We start from the raw sequence: 22,868 nt of genomic DNA, 5'->3' as shown, positions 1-22,868 counted from the left end.
TGCACCCCATTCGTGTTCCACCACTCCTTTAATTTCTCATCGACACTCGATCACCTTATCAAGTGCATAGTTAAAGAGCGAAGAGGAAAGTCAGTCATCCTGTCTCACTCCGGTTTAAATCTCGAAGGCCTCTGAAAGCTTTCCTCTGAACTTGACCTTGGGTGTTGCGTTGGTTAAGGCTTGTTTAATCACATTACTGGATTTTTTTTTCAGACTCATTTCCTCTAAAATTTGTAACAGTGTTCGTGTACCTACTCGCTTATTAACAGCAGTTATTACAAACTGAAGATCCAAAGAAACTGATACACCTGCCAAATATCGTGTAGGGCCCCCGCGAGAACACAGAAGTGCCGCAACATGACATTACATAGACTCGAGAACAACATATGTCTGAAGTAGTGCTGGAGGGAACTGACACCATGAATTCTGTAGGCCTATTCATAAATCTGTAACAGAACGAGGGCGTGGAGATCTCTTCTGAACAGCACGTTGCAAGGCATCCCAGTTACGCTCAATAATGTTCATGTCTGACGAGATTGGTGGTCGGCGGAAGTGTTTAAACTCAGAACGTGTTCCTGGAGCCACTCTACAGCAATTCTAGACGTGTGGGGTGTCGCGTTGTCCTGCTGGAATTGCCCAAGTCCGACGGAATGCACAATGGACACGAATTGATGTAGGTGATCAGACAGGATGCTTACGTACGTGTCGCCTGTCAGAATCGTATTTAGACGTATCAGGGATCCCATATCACTCTAACTGCAGACGCCACACGCCATTACAGAGCCTCCACCACCTTGAACATTCCCTGCTGCCATGCAGGGTCCATCGATTGGTTCATGAGGTTGTCTGCATACGTCCATCCACTTCACACAATTTGAAACGAGACTCGTCCGACCAGGCAACCTGTTTCCAGTCATCTACAGTAAAATGTCGGTGTTGACGGGCCCAGGCGAGGCGTACAGCTTTGTGTCGTGCAGTCATCAAGGGTACACGAGTGGGCCTTCGGCTCCGAAAGCCCATATCGATGATGTTTCGTTGAATGGTTCGCACGCTGACACTTGTTGGTGTCCCAGCATTGAAATCTGCATTGTCACGTTGAACAATTCTCTTCAGTCGTAGTTGGTCCCATTCTTACAGGATCTTTATCGGGTCTCAGATTTGGTGTTTTAGTAGATTCCTGATATTCACGCTACACTCATGAAATGATCATACGGGAAAATTCCCACTTCACCGCTACCTCGGAAATGCTGTGTCCCATCGCTCGTGCGCCGACTATAACTCCGCGTTCAGACTCACTTAACTCTTGATAACCTGTTATTTAGCAGCAGTAACCGATCTAATAACTGCGCCAGGCACTTGTTGTCTTAGACAGGCGTTGTCAACCGCAGCGCCGTATTCTGCCTGTTTAGGTATCTCTGTATTTGAATATGCATGCCCATACCAGTTTCTTTTTCGTTACAATGTGTTTTCTGGAGAGTAGATAACTGACAACTTTATGAGAAGACATCAAACTCTTGATACTAACACTGTTATACGAAGCCTTTTCTCTGTCTTAGTTAGTATACTATTCGTGATTCCTAACGTTCTCAACAGCCACTAATTTTTACTCGTGATGTTTCTCCGCGCACCTCTTCAGCTTCCTCACTGACTCGCCCGCAACCAAGCGTGCACAGCTGTTAGGCGTGCAGCCGAACTCACAGGCGTGCACTGACTGCCCCTACAGTTCGTTGAATAAATAACTGCATGTTTTTGCTGCGAAGATATCTCAACGCGGCAATGAATTTCATACGCATCGTTGATGAAGAACGGCAATCGTGACTGTGTGGCCGGTTTTTATTTGTTTTGTCTGGAAATGCTGGGTTACAAGATGGAAGAGATTTACAGGTTCCCACTTCATTACATTAGTACACCCGTGATGCAATTTTTTTTAGAAATATCTTCCAAAACTTACTAATGAAATAATTTTCTCGATTTATAATATTTCCGTATTTCGTCAACACAAATAATTAATAGTAAATAACGATGGTCACGAAACAATTACAAGGCAGAAAAAGCAGAAAAGATCGTAAAATTTGGGACTCCACTCTCACGCTTACTGCACTGCACATGCTCAACGTACTTTCAAAGAAAAGGCCCCTCTTGCTCCACGGATGACATTAGACGAATAAGCGAGACTCTACAGACAGAGAATTCAAGCGGAATCCAACACTTTAACCTTACGAGGAATATAGGGAACTGTCGACCAGAATGACACAAAATGTGCTCACCGCCAAAACCTGGCCTGCCTGTTCTATTGAATACGGTGTGTCAGTACTTCAAGTCCCGTGGAGAACACTGCACTGTCTCATCATATGAAAAGCAAAGTGTGTTGCTGTTTATCTAGTTTCCGTAGAACGCAGTAAACTACTTTTTATCGACACCACCCATGTTTCAAGCTGCGACAAATTACTAGTCATCACCAACACCACAAGTCAGCACTTCTACAAATGCGTTTTATTAAAACGTGTTATTACAAACTCATTACTAAAGACTTCATGAGAGTCTGTTCTGAGGTTGTATGTAATGATGGAGCATGCACACTCACGATAAATGAATAAAGAAAGAAGGAAAAACGAAGCTGAAGTTATTATTCTGGTTCTTACTGGCATGTTTAGTTTCTCTCTCGTCACTATTAAATTTCATACAGAGTGGGAAGAAAAACTTAATTCAGCCTGTTCGCCAAGAAAAAATATACTTAAAGGCTGTCATCATATAATTGATATCAAATGGTTTGAAGTTCATTTTTCAACTTACTTACAAGTTACTGTCACTTAATCGACGATAAATGTGAGAGCTCCACAGCTAAACACAAGGTTAATAAAATGATAGTCGATCATAGAGAGTTAATAGACAGATGGGAGGCAACCAATTTAACACTGGTTGATTTCAGCAATGTGTGTGATAAAACTGCGTTTGATACACTTTGTTTCAAAGTGAAAAGTAAAATGTCTCGCACAATGTCGCTTTTGTCATGGCATATGTGAACGATGACGTTCGTTCAGCGCCAAGGTGGCCGCAAAATCCGGACCTCAAATCGAACTTTAAAAAACCAAGTGACATTCATGTCGTAACAGAAACTGATGAGTGAAAGTTTTCGCGAAGCAGTGCTTCTCATACTCCTTGGTGATTAGCAATCACCCAACCAAACCATAGTAAAAATCTTTAGGTAGCATTGAGTGAGAATGTAAACTGTAGAAAACAGTCTGTCGAAGTATATAGGAAGTCTCTCTCTTGGCCATATGCATTTCAAGAATATTAGGAACATATTTCAACATGAAATAATTTTAAAAAAATGTATAGTCAAAAATCTTAGAGAATCTCCATTACTGCGATGTGGCTTTACATGTTGTAAATAATGAGAACTACTATTTCTCGTCAGAGCATCGCCACTGTTTACTTACGTGCTCCGCTGTGCTCAAGTTTGGCTCTTTATCTTATTTAGCTATTTGATGCCACAGTTGTCGGAGTAACCTGCTGGAGGCAAGTCGAGTGCGCCTGCTGTTATCGAATTTTAGCTGTTTGCGTGTTGCCGTTTCTGAGGCAGAAAATGACGACCAGCCCAGCATTCACCTAAATGAAGGTAGAAGTGCGCCTTAAAAACCACCCTCATTGTGGCTGGTGCACAAGCCACGGTCGTCATTCAGACACGCGGATTCGATCCTCACCTGACTCAACTCCCACTCTCGCAAGCTAAAGCTCTGCGCATTACGCTATATGAGCAGGTCGTTGTAAAAGTGAAAAATAATTCAAGGTATCGACTGATATGTTTGAAGACTGCATTAGGTGTGTACTAGAGTTACTTTCTATTAAGATTATTGATATGAGTGCCATGGTGCTCACGTGTTCTTTTCGGCACCATCGTCTTCAAAACAATGTTTAAAGGGCAAAAGTAATATTTTACTGCAGACATAGTTTCCACCTAAACACAACAAAAGAGCGTTTCCCTGAAATATATTTTTCTGATCAATAGAACAGCGAAACCTAGATAGTGGGTAACACAATAAATTATTTTCATTTAATTTAAATTTACTATCTTGAATTACACTGTACGGAATATTACAACCAGCCACACATTTTGAAGTGATTTTATTGTAGCATCATGCCTGAGCCCATTGTCAGAAGGTAGCGTTGACGTCTTTGCAAGTTTTACATTTGTGTCCTAAAATACAACAATGCCACAAACTTTACACTGGCAAAACTGGTAGGAGAGAACATATGGATGCTCCCAGGTTCAACAAGCTAAATAAGTCAACTTTCGCTACTCACTTGCTCCAATACGGAAGCTCAGAGGTAAGCTTCGAAGAAAACTTAGAGGTATTACATTTTGTCGAAACAGAAGTACAGATGAATTTGTTAGAGAAATTAGAAATATACAACGACATTCACAGTAAACCCGACTTGTTACTGGATGATCAATTAATATTAAGAAACCAAATTTATCTTCAAAATTTCATACGACTCCTATAATTTGAAATGATAGAAATAATATTAACAAGCAGAGACAAAATTGTTCATTGGCCATTACCAGAGTCTTTCAAAAGTAAATAATTAAATGTTTAACTGTATAAAATTATCTGTATTATCAAGAAGTATCTGGCACATCTCCAGAGATGTGCCATATCTGTACACATATCACATTCGTTGGCTCATCAAATCAGCAGCCGATGTAAACAAATGTATCCGCCTTCTTGTATGTACTTCAGTCCGTGGATAATAATTGAGTGTAATTATTATTATTATTATTATTATTATTATTTTCGATTATTCCCAATTAAGAGAGCGTTTGAACTTGAATTCCTTTATGATGATTGATTGTGTTTTTTCTTAGCCCAAATTTTCTTCATGTGTTCACTGTGTTGTTTCTTTCGCTCCGCTGTCCATTTGCATCCTGGTCTCTTCTGTGTTGTGGTGTCAAATTTATGTTTTTTGATGATGTTCCTGAATTCAGTTCTATTTTCTGCATCGTTTACTGTTGTGTGTGCTTGTCTGAGGTGCTCTTCAACTTCTTGCCTGAGTTGATGACTTTAAGAATTCGCTTTGAAATTCTGTTTTCATTCATCCTGTGGATATGTCCGTAGAACTGCATTCTTCTTTTCCTTATTGTATCCGTAATCTTGTCTGTGTATTTATATAATTCTGATGTTGGTCTCTTCTTCCAGATTCCTTGCTCTTGTTTCGAGCCAAAAATTTTCCTGAGAATTTTCCTTTCTTATTTCTCTATTTCTTTGATTTCAGTTTGCCCACCTATTTGTGTTGTTTCAAATGCATACAGTGCCTCCGGAAGTACGACAGTGTTGTAGTGCCCCAATTTTGCGTTAATGGATATGGACTTTTTGTTATAATAGTTCCACGTTGGCCTTTAGGTTGATCCCTGATGGCTGGATGATTTCTCCCAGGTACTTAAAATGTGGTACTTGTACGATTTTCCCATGGGTTGTCACAATAGGCAATTTGTCTTGTGGCACTTGATTGTAATATATATATATATATATATATATATATATATATATATATATATATATATATATATATATATATATATATTCAGGAAGTAAGTAAAACGTATAGGGCATATATAAGTGTGAAACTATGTAATCACAAAAACTTTGTTGTATTTTGGGTCGCAAATTTAAAACCTCTTGTAAACCATGTATCACGTGTTCTTTGTTAGGGTGATTTTCCCCACCGTGCACAAACTGTAGGGATCGATCGATGAGAGGATACGGAACAAAAAAGGTCTGATGAACTTATATCCGGAAAAACATGGTTTCCGTGCTAGAGCCCATTTATTCACTTATACTTTGTCACAGAGACTGCGGTCTAATGTGCACTGTACCATGTAGCCACAGTTACACTATGCCTCCTAGACGGTGGTACTGTTCCACATACGTCATGCCCTAGGGCACTCTCCTGCCGTTATAATTGGTAATGTATCCGATTCACATCTCTTCCTGACTTACCTTGTAGTGGATGTGATACAGCGTATTCGAATCGAGAGCTTGGCAACATGGTGTTTACTTACGGAAAAGCAAATGGCAACGGGCGGTGGACAGCAAGATTGTGTCACGAGACCTCTCTCCCCCGACAACAACCATCGTGTTCAATGTATGGAACCGTGTTTCGCTGTTTGTCTGAGACAGGGTCGTTTCAGGAAGCAGGAAATCATGAAAGACATACCCGAATGTTCGGACATCAGACTTGGAGGAAAATGTGATTAACATTGTGGAAGGCGGCATGCGTGTCAGTACCGGTACAGGGTAATCCAGACGACCGTGTGGAACATTCTCCATGACAGTTGTTACAACCTTTATCACTCACAGCGTGTTCAGGGCTTGCTAGTGACAGACTTTACTCATCTGGAACAGTTTTGTCACGGATTCTTCGCCAGTCAACCACGATTCGGGGATTTGACTCATCCATCCTGTTCACCGATGAGGCCACCTTTATGCGGATTTGTATCTTCAATTTTCATAGGAGTCATCTGTGGTATAGTATGCAGAACCGCCATGGTATGATGACAGCGTATCACCAGCATGGGTGCAGCCGGAACGGGTGGGCCGGGATAATTGGCGACCGTATTTTGGGACCAGTCTTCCTTCCACGTCACCTAACAGCCCCGAACTATTGGCGTTTCTTGCGGGTGACTTTGCCTCCCCTGCTGGAAGAAGTGCCACTGATGATTCTAAGGGTTATGTAGCTGCTACATGATGGTGCTCCAGCCCAATTCTCGTTAACGTACGGACGCATCTCAATGGTGGCTTCTCTGCTCCAGACGAGGGCGTCTAGTTGCACGGGCTGCTCCTTCACCAGATATCAACCCGTACGATTTCTGGTTATGGGGCCACCTCAAAAGTATCGTGTATGCAGAGGCCATTCCAGATATGGAGAGACTGGAGCAGCGTATTGAGTATGCCTTTGAGACTGTTCGGATGCAGCGTGGCCGATGTAAAGATACGAGATGGAACAGGCTACGGCGTGTACAGGCAGTAGTTGAGGCACATGGAAACCATTTTCAGCACATACTGTAACTGCATGGTACAGCGCGTATCAGCCTGCAGTCTCTGTAACACTGTGTGATAGAATAAATGGTGTCTAGCATGAAAACCATGCTTTTCCTGACGTAAGCTCATTAGACCTTTTCTGTCGCGTGTCCTCTCATCGATCGATCCCCGTAGTTTTGTACACGGTGGAAAAAGTCACCCTGCATTTTAGGACGCAAATGTAAAACTTGCAAAGAAGTCAACGCTACCATCTGACGTTGGCCTCAGGGCAGAAACTAGTAATGGTACGATAAATCATATAAGAAAAAAGCTTGTGGCTGGTTGCAGTATTTCCTAAAGCGTAATTTTCGAAAACAGCTACTGTGTTCTCCAAATAATAGGGATAAAATAATTAGTGTCTTGCACTTCAGAGTCTCCGTGTACACCAGTGAGGACACTGAAAACGCTTTTGAGAAGTGAAGGTGGAGAGGGCGGCGGCGGGTACTCACGGGGTTGATGCTGGCGACGAGCAGGCTGGAGCGCGGCACGGCGCTGTTGAGCACCTGGAAGGTGAGGTAGCGGTCCTGCGAGCAGAGCGCGAAGCTCTGCACGATGCCGCCGGTCAGGTCCTGCAGCGCCCGCGTCGCGCTGCCCTGCTGCAGGCTCTCGTAGCTGCCGTACAGCCTGCGGCAGACACGTGCCAGCTCCTAATACACACCGTCTAGCTTGCATTTGTTCTGACTCTCTCGCACAGCACCAAGTCCCAAGCGACTAAAAAACACGCAGAGCTTACTCCAGTACATAAGAAGAGTAAAGAACGCACCCGCAAAATTACAGACCATACCCCTAACTTCTGCTTGCTGCAGAATCCTTGAAGATATTCTCAGTTTCAATATGGATAAATGTTCTTGAGACTGAGAAGCTTACGCCCACGAATCGGCATGGTTTTAAAAAGCATCGGTCCTGCCGAACTTAGCTTGCCCTGTTCTCACATTATAGACTGAGATCTATGGATGAAGGGCAGCTGACATATTCCATATTTCTAGATTTCCGGAAAGCATTTGACACGGTGCCCCACTGGAAGCTGTTAACGAAGGTACGAGCTTATGGAATAAATTAATAGATACGTGTGTGGCTCGAAGACTTCTTAAATAATAGAACGAAGTATGTAGTCCTCGATGGCCAGTGTTCATCAGAGAGCAGGGTATCGTCAGGTGTGTCCCAGGGAAGTGTGATGGGACCGCTGTTGTTCTCTTTACAGATAAACAGGGTGGGATTAATCTGCGATTGTCTGTTGATGATGCTGTCGTGTACGGTAAGGTGTCAAAGTTGAGTGACTGGAGGAGGATACAAAGACGACTTAGATAAAATTTCCAGTTGGTGTAACGAATGGCAGCTAGCCCTAATTATGGAAAAATGTAAGTTAATGCGGATAATTAGGAAGAAGAAACCTGTAATGTTCGGATTCTCTATTGCTAGTGACATGCTGGACACGGCCAAAGCGTTGAAATGTCAGGGTGTGACGTTGAAAAGCGGTATGAGATGGAAAGAGCATGTGAGGACTATCGTATGGAAGGCGAATGGCCGATTTCGGCTTATTGGGAGAATTTTAGTGAAGAGTGGTTCGCCTCTAAAAGAGGCAGCATATAGGACGGTGGTGCGACCTATCCTTGAGCGCTGCTCGACTGTTTGGTATCCGTACCACGTCGGATCGTAGGAAGACATCGGAAGATTATTCAGAGGCGGGCTACTAGATTCGTTACCGACAGGTTCGAACAACCGGAAGTGTTACGGGAACACAAGTGCTTCGGGGACTCAAATGGGAGGCGACGTTCTTTCCGAGAAACGCTACTGAGAAACTGTAGAGAATCGGCATTTGAAGGTGACTGCCGAACGATTCTACTGTCACCAACATACATTGCGCGTAAGGTACACAAAGACAACATACGAGAAATTAGGGCTCATTTGGACTTATATAGATAGTCGTTTTTCCCTCGATCTATTTGCTAGTGGAACAGGAAAGGAAATGGCTGGTAGTGGTACTGGGTACCCTACACCACACACCGTACGCTGGCTTGCGGAGAAACTTTGTACATGTAGATGTAGATGTAGATCTAGTCAATCGTATCCAGACAGCCCTATCTAATGTGGAGTTGACCACTGGATGTCAGGAGAGATGGACCAGTCAGTGTAAAATCAGGTATTGTGTCATCAGTAGACATGCAGTAACAGCATTATGGGTCTTTCACGAGAGCTCAGTGACTTCCAACGTGGACTAGTCACTGGAGTTCCCCATACCTCACATACGTTTCGACCCTTCTAAATCTGCCCAAGTCGACTATTGGCGATATGGCTGTGCAGTCGAAACACGAAGGAATAACCATACTTATACCAAGAACAGGCAGATCTCGTATAATGACGATAGGGACCCTCGAGCATTGCGAAGTAAGCTTGCAAAAATTCGCATGAATCAGCGGAAGGAATCACTCGTGAGTTCCAAAGGGCTACCAGCGGTCCAGCCGGTACAGTGACTCTGCGTAGGTAGTTAAAAGGAATGGCTTAAAACTGTCAAGTATCTCCTCATAAGACATACATCTCTGCAGTCAGTACTAAGCGACGCTTGATGTGATGCAAACATTAACGCCGCTGGTCAGTGGATCAGAGGAAACGAGAGTCTCTGTTCTGATTTACGCCGTACTCTGACAATCCGATCGAAGAGTTCACGTTCGGCGAGTGCCTGGAGAACGTTAGGTGCCATGATGTGTAGTGGCAACACTGAAGTAGTGGTGGTGGTGGTGTTGGTGGTAAGTTCCTATGGGACCAAACTGCTGAGGTCATTGGTCCCTCGGCCTTTTTTTTTTCTTTTTTTTTTTTTTTTTTGGTCATCAGTCTACCGACTGGTTTGATGAGGCCCGCCACGAATTCCTTTCCTGTGCTAACCTCTTTGCTTGACGTATTCCAATCTCTGTCTTCCTCTACAGTTTTTGCCCTCTACAGCTCCCTCTAATACCATGGAAGTCATTCCCTCATGTCTTAGCAGATGTCCTATCATCCTGTCCCTTCTCCTTATCAGTGTTTTCCACATATTCCTTTCCTCTCCGATTCTGCCTAGAGCCTCCTCATTCCTTACCTTATCAGTCCACCTAATTTTCAACATTCGTCTATAGCACTAAATCTCAAATGCTTCGATTCTCTTCTGTTCCGGTTTTCCCACAGTCAATGTTTCACTACCATACAATGCTGTACTCCAGACGTACATCCTCAGAAATTTCTTCCTCAAATTAAGGCCGGTATTTGATATTAGTAGACTTCTCTTGGCCACAAATGGCTTTTTTGCCATAGCGAGTCTGCTTCTGATGTCCTTGCTCCGTCCGTCATTGGTTATTTTACTGCCTAGGTAGCAGAATTCCTTAACTTCATTGACTTCGTGACCATCAATCCTGATGTTAAGTTTCTCGCTGTTCTCATTTCTACTACTTCTCATTACCTTCGTCTTTCTCAGATTTACTCTCAAACCATACTGTGTACTCATTAGACTGTTCATTCCGTTCAACAGATCATTTAATTCTTCTTCACTTTCACTCAGGATAGCAATGTTATCAGCGAATCGTATCATTGATATCCTTTCACATTGTATTTTAATTCCACTCCTGAACCTTTCTTTTATTTCCATCATTGCTTCCTCGATGTACAGATTGAAGAGTAGGGGCGAAAGGCTACAGCCTTGTCTTACACCCTTCTTAATACGGGCACTTCGTTCTTGATCGTCCACTCTTATTATTCCCTCTTGGTTGTTGTACATATTGTATATGACCCGTCTCTCCCTATAGCTTACCCCTACTTTTTTCAGAATCTCGGACAGCTTGCACCATTTTATATTGTCGAACGCTTTTTCCAGGTCGACAAATACTATGAAAGTGTCTTGATTTTTCTTTAGCCTTGCTTCCATTATTAGCCGTAACGTCACAATTGCCTCTCTCGTCCCTTTACTTTTCCTAATGCCAAACTGATCGTCACCTAGCGCATTCTCAATTTTCTTTTCCATTCTTCTGTATATTATTCTTGTAAGCAGCTTCGATGCATGAGCTGCTAAGCTGATTGTGCGATAATTCGCGCACTTGTCAGCTCTTGCCGTATTTGGAATTGTGTGGATGATGCTTTTCCGAAAGTCAGATGGTATGTCGCCAGACTCATATATTCTACACACCAACGTGAATAGTCGTTTTGTTGCCACTTCCCGCAGTGATTTTAGAAATTCTGATGGAATGTTATCTATCCCTTCTGCCTTATTTGACCGTAAGTCCTCCAAAGCTCTTTTAAATTCCGATTCTAATACTGAATCCCCTATCTCTTCTAAATCGACTCCTGTTTCTTCTTCTATCACATCAGACAAATCTTCACCCTCATAGAGGCTTTCAATGTATTCTTTCCACCTATCTGCTCTCTCCTCTGCATTTAACAGTGGAATTCCCGTTGCACTCTTAATGTTACCACCGTTGCTTTTAATGTCACCAAAGGTTGTATTGATTTTCCTGTATGCTGAGTCTGTCCTTCCGACAATCGTATCTTTTTCGATGTCTTCACATTTTTCCTGCAGCCATTTCGTCTTAGCTTCCCTGCACTTCCTATTTATTTCATTCCTCAGCGACTTGTATTTCTGTATTCCTGATTTTCCTGGAACATGTTTGTATTTCCTCCTTTCATCAATCAACTGAAGTATTTCTTCTGTTACCCATGGTTTCTTCGCAGCTACCTTCTTTGTACCTATGTTTTCCTTTCCAACTTCTGTGATGGCCCTTTTTAGAGATTTCCATTCCTCTTCAACTGTACTGCCTACTGCGCTATTCCTTATTGCTGTATCTATAGCGTTAGAGAACTTCAAACGTATCTCGTCATTCCTTAGTACTTCCGTATCCCACTTCTTTGCGTATTGATTTTTCCTGACTAATGTTTTTAACTTCAGCCTACTCTTCATCACTACTATATTGTGATCTGAGTCTATATCTGCTCCTGGGTACGCCTTACAATCCAGTATCTGATTTCGGAACCTCTGTCTGACCACTATGTAATCTAATTGAAATCTTCCCGTACCTCCCGGCCTTTTCCAAGTATACCTCCTCCTCTTGTGATTCTTGAACAGGGTATTCGCTATTACTAGCTGAAACTTGTTACAGAACTCAATTAGTCTTTCTCCTCTTTCATTCCTAGTCGCAAGCCCATATTCTCCTGTAACCTTTTCTTCTACTCCTTCCCCTACAACTGCATTCCAGTCGCCCATGACTATTAGATTTTCGTCCCCCTTTAATACTGCATTACCCTTTCAATATCCTCATACACTTTCTCTATCTGTTCATCTTCAGCTTGCGACGTCGGCATGTATACCTGAACTATCGTTGTCGGTGTTGGTCTGCTGTCGATTCTGATTAGAACAACCCGGTCACTGAACTGTTCACAGTAACACACCCTCTGCCCTACCTTCCTATTCATAACGAATCCTACACCTATTATACCATTTTCTGCTGCTGTTGATATTACCCGATACTCATCTGACCAGAAATCCTTGTCTTCCTTCCACTTCACTTCACTGACCCCTACTATATCTAGATTGAGCCTTTGCATTTCCCTTTTCAGATTTCCTAGTTTCCCTACCACGTTCAAGCTTCTGACATTCCACGCCCCGACTCGTAGAACGTTATCCTTTCGCTGATTATTCAATCTTTTTCTCATGGTAACCTCCCCCTTGGCAGTCCCCTCCCGGAGATCCGAATGGGGGACTATTCCGGAATCTTTTGCCAATGGAGAGATCATCATGACACTTCTTCAATTACAGGCCACATGTCCTGTGGATACACGTTACGTGTCTTTAATGCAGTGGTTTCCATTGCCTTCTGCATCCTCATGTCGTTGATCATTGCTGATTCTTCCGCCTTTAGGGGCAATTTCCCACCCCTAGGACATGAGAGTGCCCTGAACCTCTATCCGCTCCTCCGCCCCCTTTGACAAGGCCGTTGGCAGAATGAGGCTGACTTCTTATGCCGGAAGTCTTCGGCCGCCAATGCAGTGGCGGGGATCGAACCCGGGACCGAAGACGTTTTGATTATGAATCAAAGACGCTACCCCTAGACCACAGGTACGATCACTCGACCTACACGCTACTTAAACTAACTTACGCTAAGGATAACATACACATTCACGCCCGAGAGAGGACTCGAACCTCCGACGGGGGGAGCTGGGTGAACCGTCACAACGCGCCTCCGATCGCGCGGCTACCCAGGGGCGGCACAGTGAAGAATGGAGTAGGTGGGGCTGTTACTCGCGCTCACGGTGCGAACCAGTTATTGTACTTAAGAAAACACTACATACGAAAAAATATGAACACGTCTGCAGCACTGTGTACTGCGTACAGTAGCGCAACAGTCCGGACACCATTACTGATAGCATCAGCATGACATGCAACCCCCTTAAATATCATCTGTGAGCCAGTGGTTCGTGGAAAATAACCGTCCTGAGTTGGGGTCGACTGCCCGTAGTTCCGACGTGAAATCTGTGTAATACCTTTCGGATGGGTTAGAGGGTCGACTTCACTTCAGATCCCAGCGCCCGCATCACTCCTTCTCTTGTTTTGAGTCTCGAGGAAGACTGAGCTGTTATTCCTCGACAGACATTTAGACACGTGATTGAAAGCATCCCCTGACAGTCGTCATACAGGCCAATGGTAGACACATTACATGTTAATGTCCACTAGTAAGTGTCCGGGTACTTTTGATCAAATAATGCAGTCTACTCATTCTCCGCTCTTTTGTAAAATACAAGATTGACTGCGAGCACCCATTATATAGCTAACTAACTGCTTGGTAATGAAGGTCCTTTGTTCATTATAAGCGAAAAAAATGAGCGTATGCCACTGTTGGCCGGGAGGCCCCATCCGGGGAAGTTCGGCTGCCAAGTGTAAGTCTTATTTCAGTCGACGCCACGTTGGGCGACTTGCGTGCCAGTGATGAGGATGAAATGATAATAAGGACAACAAAACAACCACTCTACCAGCCGAGAATCGAACCCGAGCCCACTTGCATAGGAGGCAAGCACTTTACCACCCAGCTAAGCAGGCGGACATTACAAGCTAAATTTTCGCGTAGTAAAAGATGGCTCTCATATAACATAACAGACACTTTGGGCTGCTATATGATATTCCTTGAAATTATCTGCCTCTTTCCATGTCGATCTTTTTATTGTATTTACTCGTATTTTCTTCGTATTATTCAAACTTTCTTATTTTCTTTTTCTTGTGTAAACTGTCCCAACAATAACTAATATTCATTGCAACTAGAAACCCCCTCATACCTGTATTCACAGCGACATAATAGGTTCTGTCAACTAATCCCGCAAAGCCTGATATGAAAGTACTTTTCAATCTCCTTTTCGAAATTTTCTTTGAATGGCTTTCTGAAGTAACTCAACCATCACTGTCGATGTACAAGGTCAAACTACCTCGATACAGATATTTTTTTCATCCAAAAGACTGTTAAGTGATTAAAACAATTATATTAATGCATCGATAACTTACGAGAGAATTTGCTTTGAGAAAACTCATGAACAGATTTGTAATTTACGATCAAAATTCAATCTTTCGACGTGTTTAAAATTGTCATATTACTATAGGAGATAGCACTGGTCAAAACTAGATGTTAGAAATAACATCAACACGACTCACGCATTGCACTTAGGCCTGTTCCGAGAATCCGACTGCTGCCTAAAAGGCAGTACGATGGGCCCTCTATGATCGTGGGACCTGTTGTCAGCATGTCGTCAACCCCTCCACGCGTTACCGACCGGAGATGAACCCTTATTTTGCCGCCACTGCCGCTCCTTTATAAAGCGTGTTTCGAAAAGGACTTTACAACTTTAAAAGTTCAGTACGTTGGGCCCTCTATGATCGTGGGACCTGTTGTCAGCATGTCGTCAACCCCTCCACGCGTTATCGACCGGAGATGAATCCTTATTTTGCCGTCACTGCCGCTCCTTTATAAAGCGTGTTTCGAAAAGGACTTTACAACTTTAAAAGTTCATATAAATTTATTGGAAGAAGATATAGAGCTGGATTAAGCGTTATTTTGTAGGGAAACACATCAAGTTTTTTACTTTGAACTAAAGATGTTGAATATGTCTTCCGTTGGTTATCCTGCATACATCCCATCGGAAGTCAATTTCTTCCAAAAATCGCTGTAGCAGTGCAGGTGTAACTTTCTTAGTGGCGGGGCCAGTTCTTGCTCTGAGTTCAGGTAGAAAATCCGGCATAGCTGGTAAAAAGACGATATACTTGATGAATCCCCATAAAAAATCGAGTGGTGTCAGGTCTGGGAAATGTGGGTGCCACGCAATTGGCGCATCACGACCAATCCTTTGACCTGAAAAGTGGTCACTCAGAAAATCCCAGAAGTCAGCCAGTTAGTGTGGTGGTGCACCATCTTGCATGAAGTAAACATTTCGTTCTTGGTCATCCTCATAGATCTACGGTATCAATAATTGTTGTAACACACCCACATACACTATGTCGTTGATAGTTCTCTCACGAAAAAAAAGGGGGGGGGGCGTACACTCTACTCTCACTCAATACACAAAAAACGTTCAATTTAGGGCTATCATGAACATGTTACAATGTTTGATGTGGATTTTCACTGCCCCAGATCCTACAGTTATGTGTGTTAACGTTGCCACTTAAGTGAAAAGTCGTCTCGTGAGAAAAAATGGTTTTGTCCAAGAAATATTCATCCTCATGTAATCGATTAGACATATCCGCACAGAAGTTCTTGCGAGCAATTTTATGTGTCTTTTATTACTTGTACGATCCTTAATCTGAACAATTTCAAATGCAAATGGTTTCTCAACACACGCCAAACAGTCGTATGTGGAATTCGCAGTTCGCGAGATGCACACCGGGTCGATTTCATAGGGCTCTTGACAAAACGTTGTCTCAGTCACTCAACGACGTCGTCAGATGTGCTTGGACGACCTGATGATTCCCCATATCTTACCGAGTACCCTGTTTCTACAATACATTTATGCCACTCATAAATTGTAGGCTACTAGGGAGGATCTTTAGCGTTATTGGTACGGAAATTACGCTGAAATGTTGTCGCCGACTTCGATTCTTCAAACCAAAAAACACAGATCCAGTGAAGGCAGCCATCTATAACGCAACTGCCGCTACCGCTCCTTACGGTGCGATTTGGCACTAGCCAACAGATGTAGTAGTTCACAGCGTATACATCGATGATACACAACATCTGTTAATCTGTTTGGTAAAGTGTATGGCCCTACGAATCTGTCACCAACAATTCTTCTCCATTCGTTGATGCTGAAGCGATCCTTATGCCTCACTTTCATGACAACTCAAGGATTTGCGTCTGCTCACATGTACGTGTGGTAGTAATTTACTATGGCATCTCTTGAGAACACTGAGTCATCTGTACCAACGAGTATTACACATTACTCGTCACAAGCAAAATGCGCTATTTCTCAAACAGGTTTCTGAATATATGATTATAGGAAATTCTCATCTACTTTTCTAATGATTTTCGTTTTTTATGTTTTAACGCTTATTTACATGCAAACCGTACCTGCAATCTGTTGAAGTCCCCGAATATTTTTGATCCACTGAACCATACTGCAAATTTGCCTCCACTGTCACCGATTGTACAAATGATCATTTGATTCATAAGCCAGGACGTAATTCTGACGTAGGACTTCTTTGACGCCATAAGAAAGACGTCACAAGCCACCTTCATAAAAGCAGCCACGTCAGTTGAAGGCGGGCTCTTCTATGTGTTAGGAGAGTTTAAAAAAATTGTAACGTGATGAGAGCAAGAGGTCCAGATCATTCGATTGTAATAAATACTATGGTGACAACACTGAGTGCTCCGTGTTGATGGGGAGCGATGTGTCTTCGTTTTGTGCTGAGTGAGGATAAAAAAACATTACAGGAGGTTTACGTTCGTTTTTCAATCATTAAAGATCACATCAAACATTATATGAAACCATAGACCGTTAATGTTTGGCAAACCATCAAGCACAAGATAGCCACAAATGAATGAATAGCAGTCGTGATTTGAGACTCTACTGATGTTCGCCTTTTGTAACAAAACCGCGAAGTACAGGCGGACTTCAAATTGTAGCGATAAACTTGACGATGTCGTTGAGGGGTGTTTGAAAAGTAGCAAGATGAAAGGAGCTCTTCGAGCAAATAGATTACATTCCCCGAAAGACTAAACGGATAAATCTGCAAATATATCCTGCATTCCCTGGAAGGCGTGCTTACGGTAATTCGTAGATTAAACATATGATTAAAGGCCGTACCGTGGGGCTGGCCTCTAATCCGGCATCTGCTGGAATGGTGCTTTGTCAGCCTGGCGGCCATGGATTGCTCTTTCCCTGGCTGTGACACCCGCACGACTGCAGGTGTTCTCCGGCACCTGCTGCAGATAAACTTCTGAAACGTCGTTGCAGGAAGTGGCCCTGGGCGGATGAGTGCTATTACCCTGAGTTCCAAACTACCAGCGAAATTGTCTACCTTCTGCTTCTGAGGCTAATTGGCTAAAATGGCTGAGTGAAAGCTTCGAGCCCGTAAAAGTGAGTAAGCCTGCCATCAGTAGGAGCAAGCCACGTGCCCTCAGAGGTCAAGGTGATCATAAAATGTAATTTGCCTATCGTGTGTCCGAGTACAGTCGTTCTTACTGATTAAAAACTCTGTTTTTCCAGTACGGAAAGCCTACAATAACTCGAAAGTACGTCCCCGAGAGCGGTTGTGTAATTATAACATGACATTTTTCCATTTTTTGAGCGAGTGTTGGGTTTTAACGAGTGTGCACGTCCTTGGTAGATACAATTTTCATGCACTATCTGCTCAAAAGTATCCGGACAACTATTAGTAGACATTAAGACGAAGTGTTTACCCTTCGCCTAAAGGGGGCTTCAATTCCGCTGGGAACACTCTCAGTGAGGTGCCTGAATGTCACTGGAGGAATCCTATCTCACTCTCTCTCTCAAGAGACGAAACCAGAGATGGTCCACTGATGCTGCCTTATGACAGGATGTAGTGTCATGATGATATAATCAATCATTGTCCACAAACTGTTCCACAATGCTGTAAAACATGTTCATATCCTTCCGAATTAGTGCTTCCTTAAGCACAATAAGAGGTTCACACCGTAAACACGAATAACACGCCCAACCGTAAAACGATCCCCTCCATACTTCTCTGCTGACACTACACCTCGTAGCTGGTGACATTCTCCAGGCTTTCGCCAAACACGAGTTTTTCCATCACATTGCCACAAAGTATAGCGTGATTCACCGCTAACCGCTCCAGGTCACTCGTTTCTAGTCATCCAGAGGCTTACCGCTCTACACCAGTTCAACCGTCGCTTAGACTGAATACAGAAACTGAATACAGAAATGTGTGGCTTATAAGGAGCTGCATTTGAACTCCTTAAGCTCCGTGTTTATGTCTGCTGAAATACTGGTAGCACTTTGGAACGCACAAGTGATTCCTTCCGCTGATTTCATGCGTGTTGTTACAACCACCATCTACAATGCTCGATCGTTTCTGTCCGTCAGTACATGAGGTCTGCTTGGTCTTGGTTTAGATGTGGTTGTTCCTTCGCATTTCCACTCCATTATCACATCACCAACAGTCGAATTGGGCGGCTTTAGAAGGCCTGCAATGTCCCTGATGGATCTGTCACTCTGGTGACATCCAATGACTAGTTCACGTTGAAAGTCACTGAGCGCTCCTAATCGACCAATTCTGATGTCAATGCTACTCTACTGGTAACATAATACTCCCCCCTCCTTTTACATTAGTGAGTTCGTCTTTCGTGACAACTACCGGTCATTACCGCATTATATACGGATGTCTGGATGCTTTTCATCAAATACACACGTCAAAAAAAAGGTTTGCATTACCCTGCTTCTCAGAACTCCCGAAGATAGACATTGACGGTGGATAGAAGGCAGATTTCAGACTACCTAACAGATCAAAACGAAAATTTCTGTTCCGACACTGACAATGTTGAGTGTTTATGGAAAAAGTTCAAGGCAATTGTAAAATGCGTTTTAGACAGGTACGTGCCGAGTAAAACTGTGAGGGACGGGAAAAACCCACCGTGGTACAACAACAAAGTAGGAAACTACTGCGAAAGCAAAGAGAGCTCCACTCCAAGTTTAAACGCAGCCAAAACCTCTCAGACAGACAGAAGCTAAACGATGTCAAAGTTAGCGTAAGGAGGGCTATGCGTGAAGCGTTCAGTGAATTCAAAAGTAAAATTCTATGTACCGACTTGACAGAAAATCCTAGGAAGTTCTGGTCTTATGTTAAATCAGTAAGTGGCTCGAAACAGCATATCCAGACACTACGGGATGAAGATGGCATTGAAACAGAGGGTGACACGCGTAAAGCTGAAATACTAAACACCTTTTTCCAAAGCTGTTTCACAGAGGAAGACCGCACTGCAGTTCCTTCGCTAAATCCTCGCACAAACGAAAAAATGGCTGACATCGAAATAAGTGTCCAAGGAATAGAAAAGCAACTGGAATCACTCAATAGAGGAAAGTCCACTGGACCTGACGGGATACCAATTCGATTCTACACAGAGTACGCGAAAGAACTTGCCCCCCTTCTAACAGCCGTGTACCGCAAGTCTCTAGAGGAACGGAGGGTTCCAAATGATTGAAAAGAGCACAGATAGTCCCAGTCTTCAAAAAGGGTCGTCGAGCAGATGCGCAAAACTATAGACCTATATCTCTGACGTCGATCTGTTGTAGAATTTTAGAACATGTTTTTTGCTCGAGTATCATGTCGTTTTTGGAAACCCAGAATCTACTATGTAGGAATCAATATGGATTCCGGAAACAGCGATCGTGTGAGACCCAACTCGCTTTATTTGTTCATGAGACCCAGAAAATATTAGATACAGGCTCCCAGGTAGATGCTATTTTCCTTGACTTCCGGAAGGCGTTCGATACAGTTCCGCACTGTCGCCTGATAAACAAAGTAAGAGCCTACGGAATATCAGACCAGCTGTGTGGCTGGATTGAAGAGTTTTTAGCAAACAGAACATAGCATGTTGTTATCAATGGAGAGACGTCTACAGACGTTAAAGTAACCTCTGGCGTGCCACAGGGGAGTGTTATGGGACCATTGCTTTTCACAATTTATATAAATGACTTAGTAGATAGTGTCGGAAGTTCCATGTGGCTCTTCGCGGATGATGCTGTAGTATACAGAGAAGTTGCAGCATTAGAAAATTGTAGCGAAATGCAGGAAGATCTGCAGCGGATAGGCACTTCGTGCAGGGAGTGGCAACTGACCCTTAACATAGACAAATGTAATGTATTGCGAATACATAGAAAGAAGGATCCTTTATTGTATGATTATATGATAGCGGAACAAACACTGGTAGCAGTTACTTCTGTAAAATATCTGGGAGTATGCGTGCGGAACGATTTGAAGTGGAATGATCATATAAAATTAATTGTTCAAAAATGGCTCTGAGCACTATGGGACTCAACTGCTGTGGTCATAAGTCCCCTAGAACTTAGAACTACTTAAACCTAACTAACCTAAGGACATCACTCACATCCATGCCCGAGGCAGGATTCGAACCTGCGACCGTAGCGGTTGTGCGGTTCCAGACTGTAGCGCCTAGAACCGCTCGGCCACTCCGGCCGGCAATTAATTGTTGGTAAGGCGGGTACCAGGTTGAGATTCATTGGGAGAGTGCTTAGAAAATGTAGTCCATCAACAAAGGAGGTGGCTTACAAAACACTCGTTCGACCTATACTTGAATATTGCTCATCAGTGCGGGATCCGTACCAGATCGGTCTGACGGAGGAGATAGAGAAGATACATAGAAGAGCGGCGCGTTTCGTCACAGGGTTATTTGGTAACCGTGATAGCGTTACGGAGATGTTTAATAAACTCAAGTGGCAGACTCTGCAAGAGAGGCGCTCTGCATCGCGGTGTAGCTTGCTCGCCAGGTTTCGAGAGGGTGCGTTTCTGGATGAGGTATCGAATATATTGCTTCCCCCTACTTATACCTCCCGAGGAGATCACGTATGTAAAATTAGAGCGATTAGAGCGCGCACGGAGGCTTTCAGACAGTCGTTCTTCCCGCGAACCATACGCGACTGGAACAGGAAAGGGAGGTAATGACAGTGGCACGGAAAGTGCCCTCCGCCACACACCGTTGGGTGGCTTGCGGAGTATAAATGTAGATGTAGATGTAGATGTACTGTATCACAGACACAGTCCCTTTTACTGTTCACAGATGTCATTAAACCCACCCAAAGATGTAAACAACCATGCGTCAGCAATGCCTATTAGACGGAGGGGGTCCTACAGCCGATCAGTTCCAGTCATTCCACCAAGAAGGAGGTACACGGCTGGTGCTGTCTGTAGTTCAACCATGACCAAACGGTCAATAGCGCGTTTCGATAGCGTCTGCATTTTTACTTTGTGCCAGGAAGGGCTGTCAACAAGAGAAGTGTCCAGGCGTCTCCGAGTGAACCAAAGCGATGTTGTTCGGACATGGAGAAGATACAGAGGAACTGTCGATGACATGCGTCGCTCAGGTCGCCCAAGGGCTACTACTGCAGTAGCTACCTACGGATTATAGCTCGTAGGAACCATGACAGCAACGCCACCATGTTGAATAATGCTTTTCGTGCAGCCACAGGACGTCGTGTTGCGACTCAAATTGTGAGGAATGGGCTGCATGATGCGTAACTTCATCCCGACGTCCATGGTGAGGTCCATCTTTGCAACCACGACACCATGCAGCGCGGTACAGATGGGCCCAACAACATGCCGAATGGACCGCTCAGGACTGGCATCAAGTCCTCTTCACCGATGAGTGTCGCATATGCCTTCAACCAGACAATCGTCGGAGACTTGTTTGGAGACAACCCAGTCAGGCTCAACGCCTTAGACACGCTGTCCAGCGAGTGCAGCAAGGTGGAGGTTCCCTGCTGTTTTGGGGTGGCATTGTGTGGGGCCGACGCACGCCGCTGGTGGTTATGCAAGGCGCCGTAACGGCAATGCGATGCGAGAATGCCATCCTCCGACCGATATTGCAGCCATATCGGCAGCATATTGGCGTGGCATACGTCTTCATGGATGACAATTCGCGCCTCCATCGTGCATATCTTGTGAATGACTTCACTCGGGATGAGGACATCGCTCGACTAGAGTAGCCAGCATGTTCTCCAGACATGAACCCTATCGAACATGCCTGGGATAGACTGAAAAGAGCTGTTTATGGACGACGTGACATACCAACCACTCTGAGGGATCTACGCCGAATCGCCATTGAGGAGTGGGACAATCTGGACCAACAGTGCCTTGATGAACTTGTGGATAGTATGCCACGACGAATACAGGCATGCATCAATGCAAGAGGACTTGTTACTGGGTATTAGAGGTACCAGTGTATACAGCAATCTTGACCACGACCTCTGATGGTGGTACAACACTCAATGTGTGGTTTCCATGAGCAATAAAAAGGGCGGAAATGATCGTTATGTTGATCTCTGCTCCAATTTTCTGTACAGGTTCCGGAACTCTCTGCAGCGAGGTGATGCAAAACTTTTTTTGATGTGTATAATATGTCATAATGTGTCACATTACACTGTGGAGACATTAGCTAACTGGAGTTTGCGATTACTGAAAGCGGTGGCCTTGGTTAGGTCTAATTTGAGCCAATGAATTAAAATCATTTCCTTGAAGTGTGGCATTACTGTGCGATTTTTGGCTTACAGCCTTGGAATTGTAGCCTGTTTTGTCTTTGTGGAGAT

General features: G+C 43.8%; 1 protein-coding gene across 1 annotated transcript in view; it reads right to left on the bottom strand.

The window, feature by feature from the left end:
• LOC124595986 (calpain-9-like) overlaps nucleotides 1–22,868 on the bottom strand; it is a 1,013,088-nt gene that overhangs the window by 55,995 nt on the left and 934,225 nt on the right. The window contains exon 6 of the mRNA XM_047134930.1: nucleotides 7,529–7,703. Coding sequence (XP_046990886.1) covers nucleotides 7,529–7,703 — 175 coding nt within the window. The remainder of the gene's footprint in view (nucleotides 1–7,528; nucleotides 7,704–22,868) is intronic.

The sequence above is a fragment of the Schistocerca americana genome, chromosome 2 (assembly GCF_021461395.2).
Source record: "Schistocerca americana isolate TAMUIC-IGC-003095 chromosome 2, iqSchAmer2.1, whole genome shotgun sequence".
Taxonomy (NCBI): Eukaryota; Metazoa; Arthropoda; class Insecta; order Orthoptera; family Acrididae; genus Schistocerca; species Schistocerca americana.
The sequence above is the reverse complement of the archived record's forward strand: the minus strand, read 5'-3'. Positions and strand labels throughout refer to the sequence as shown.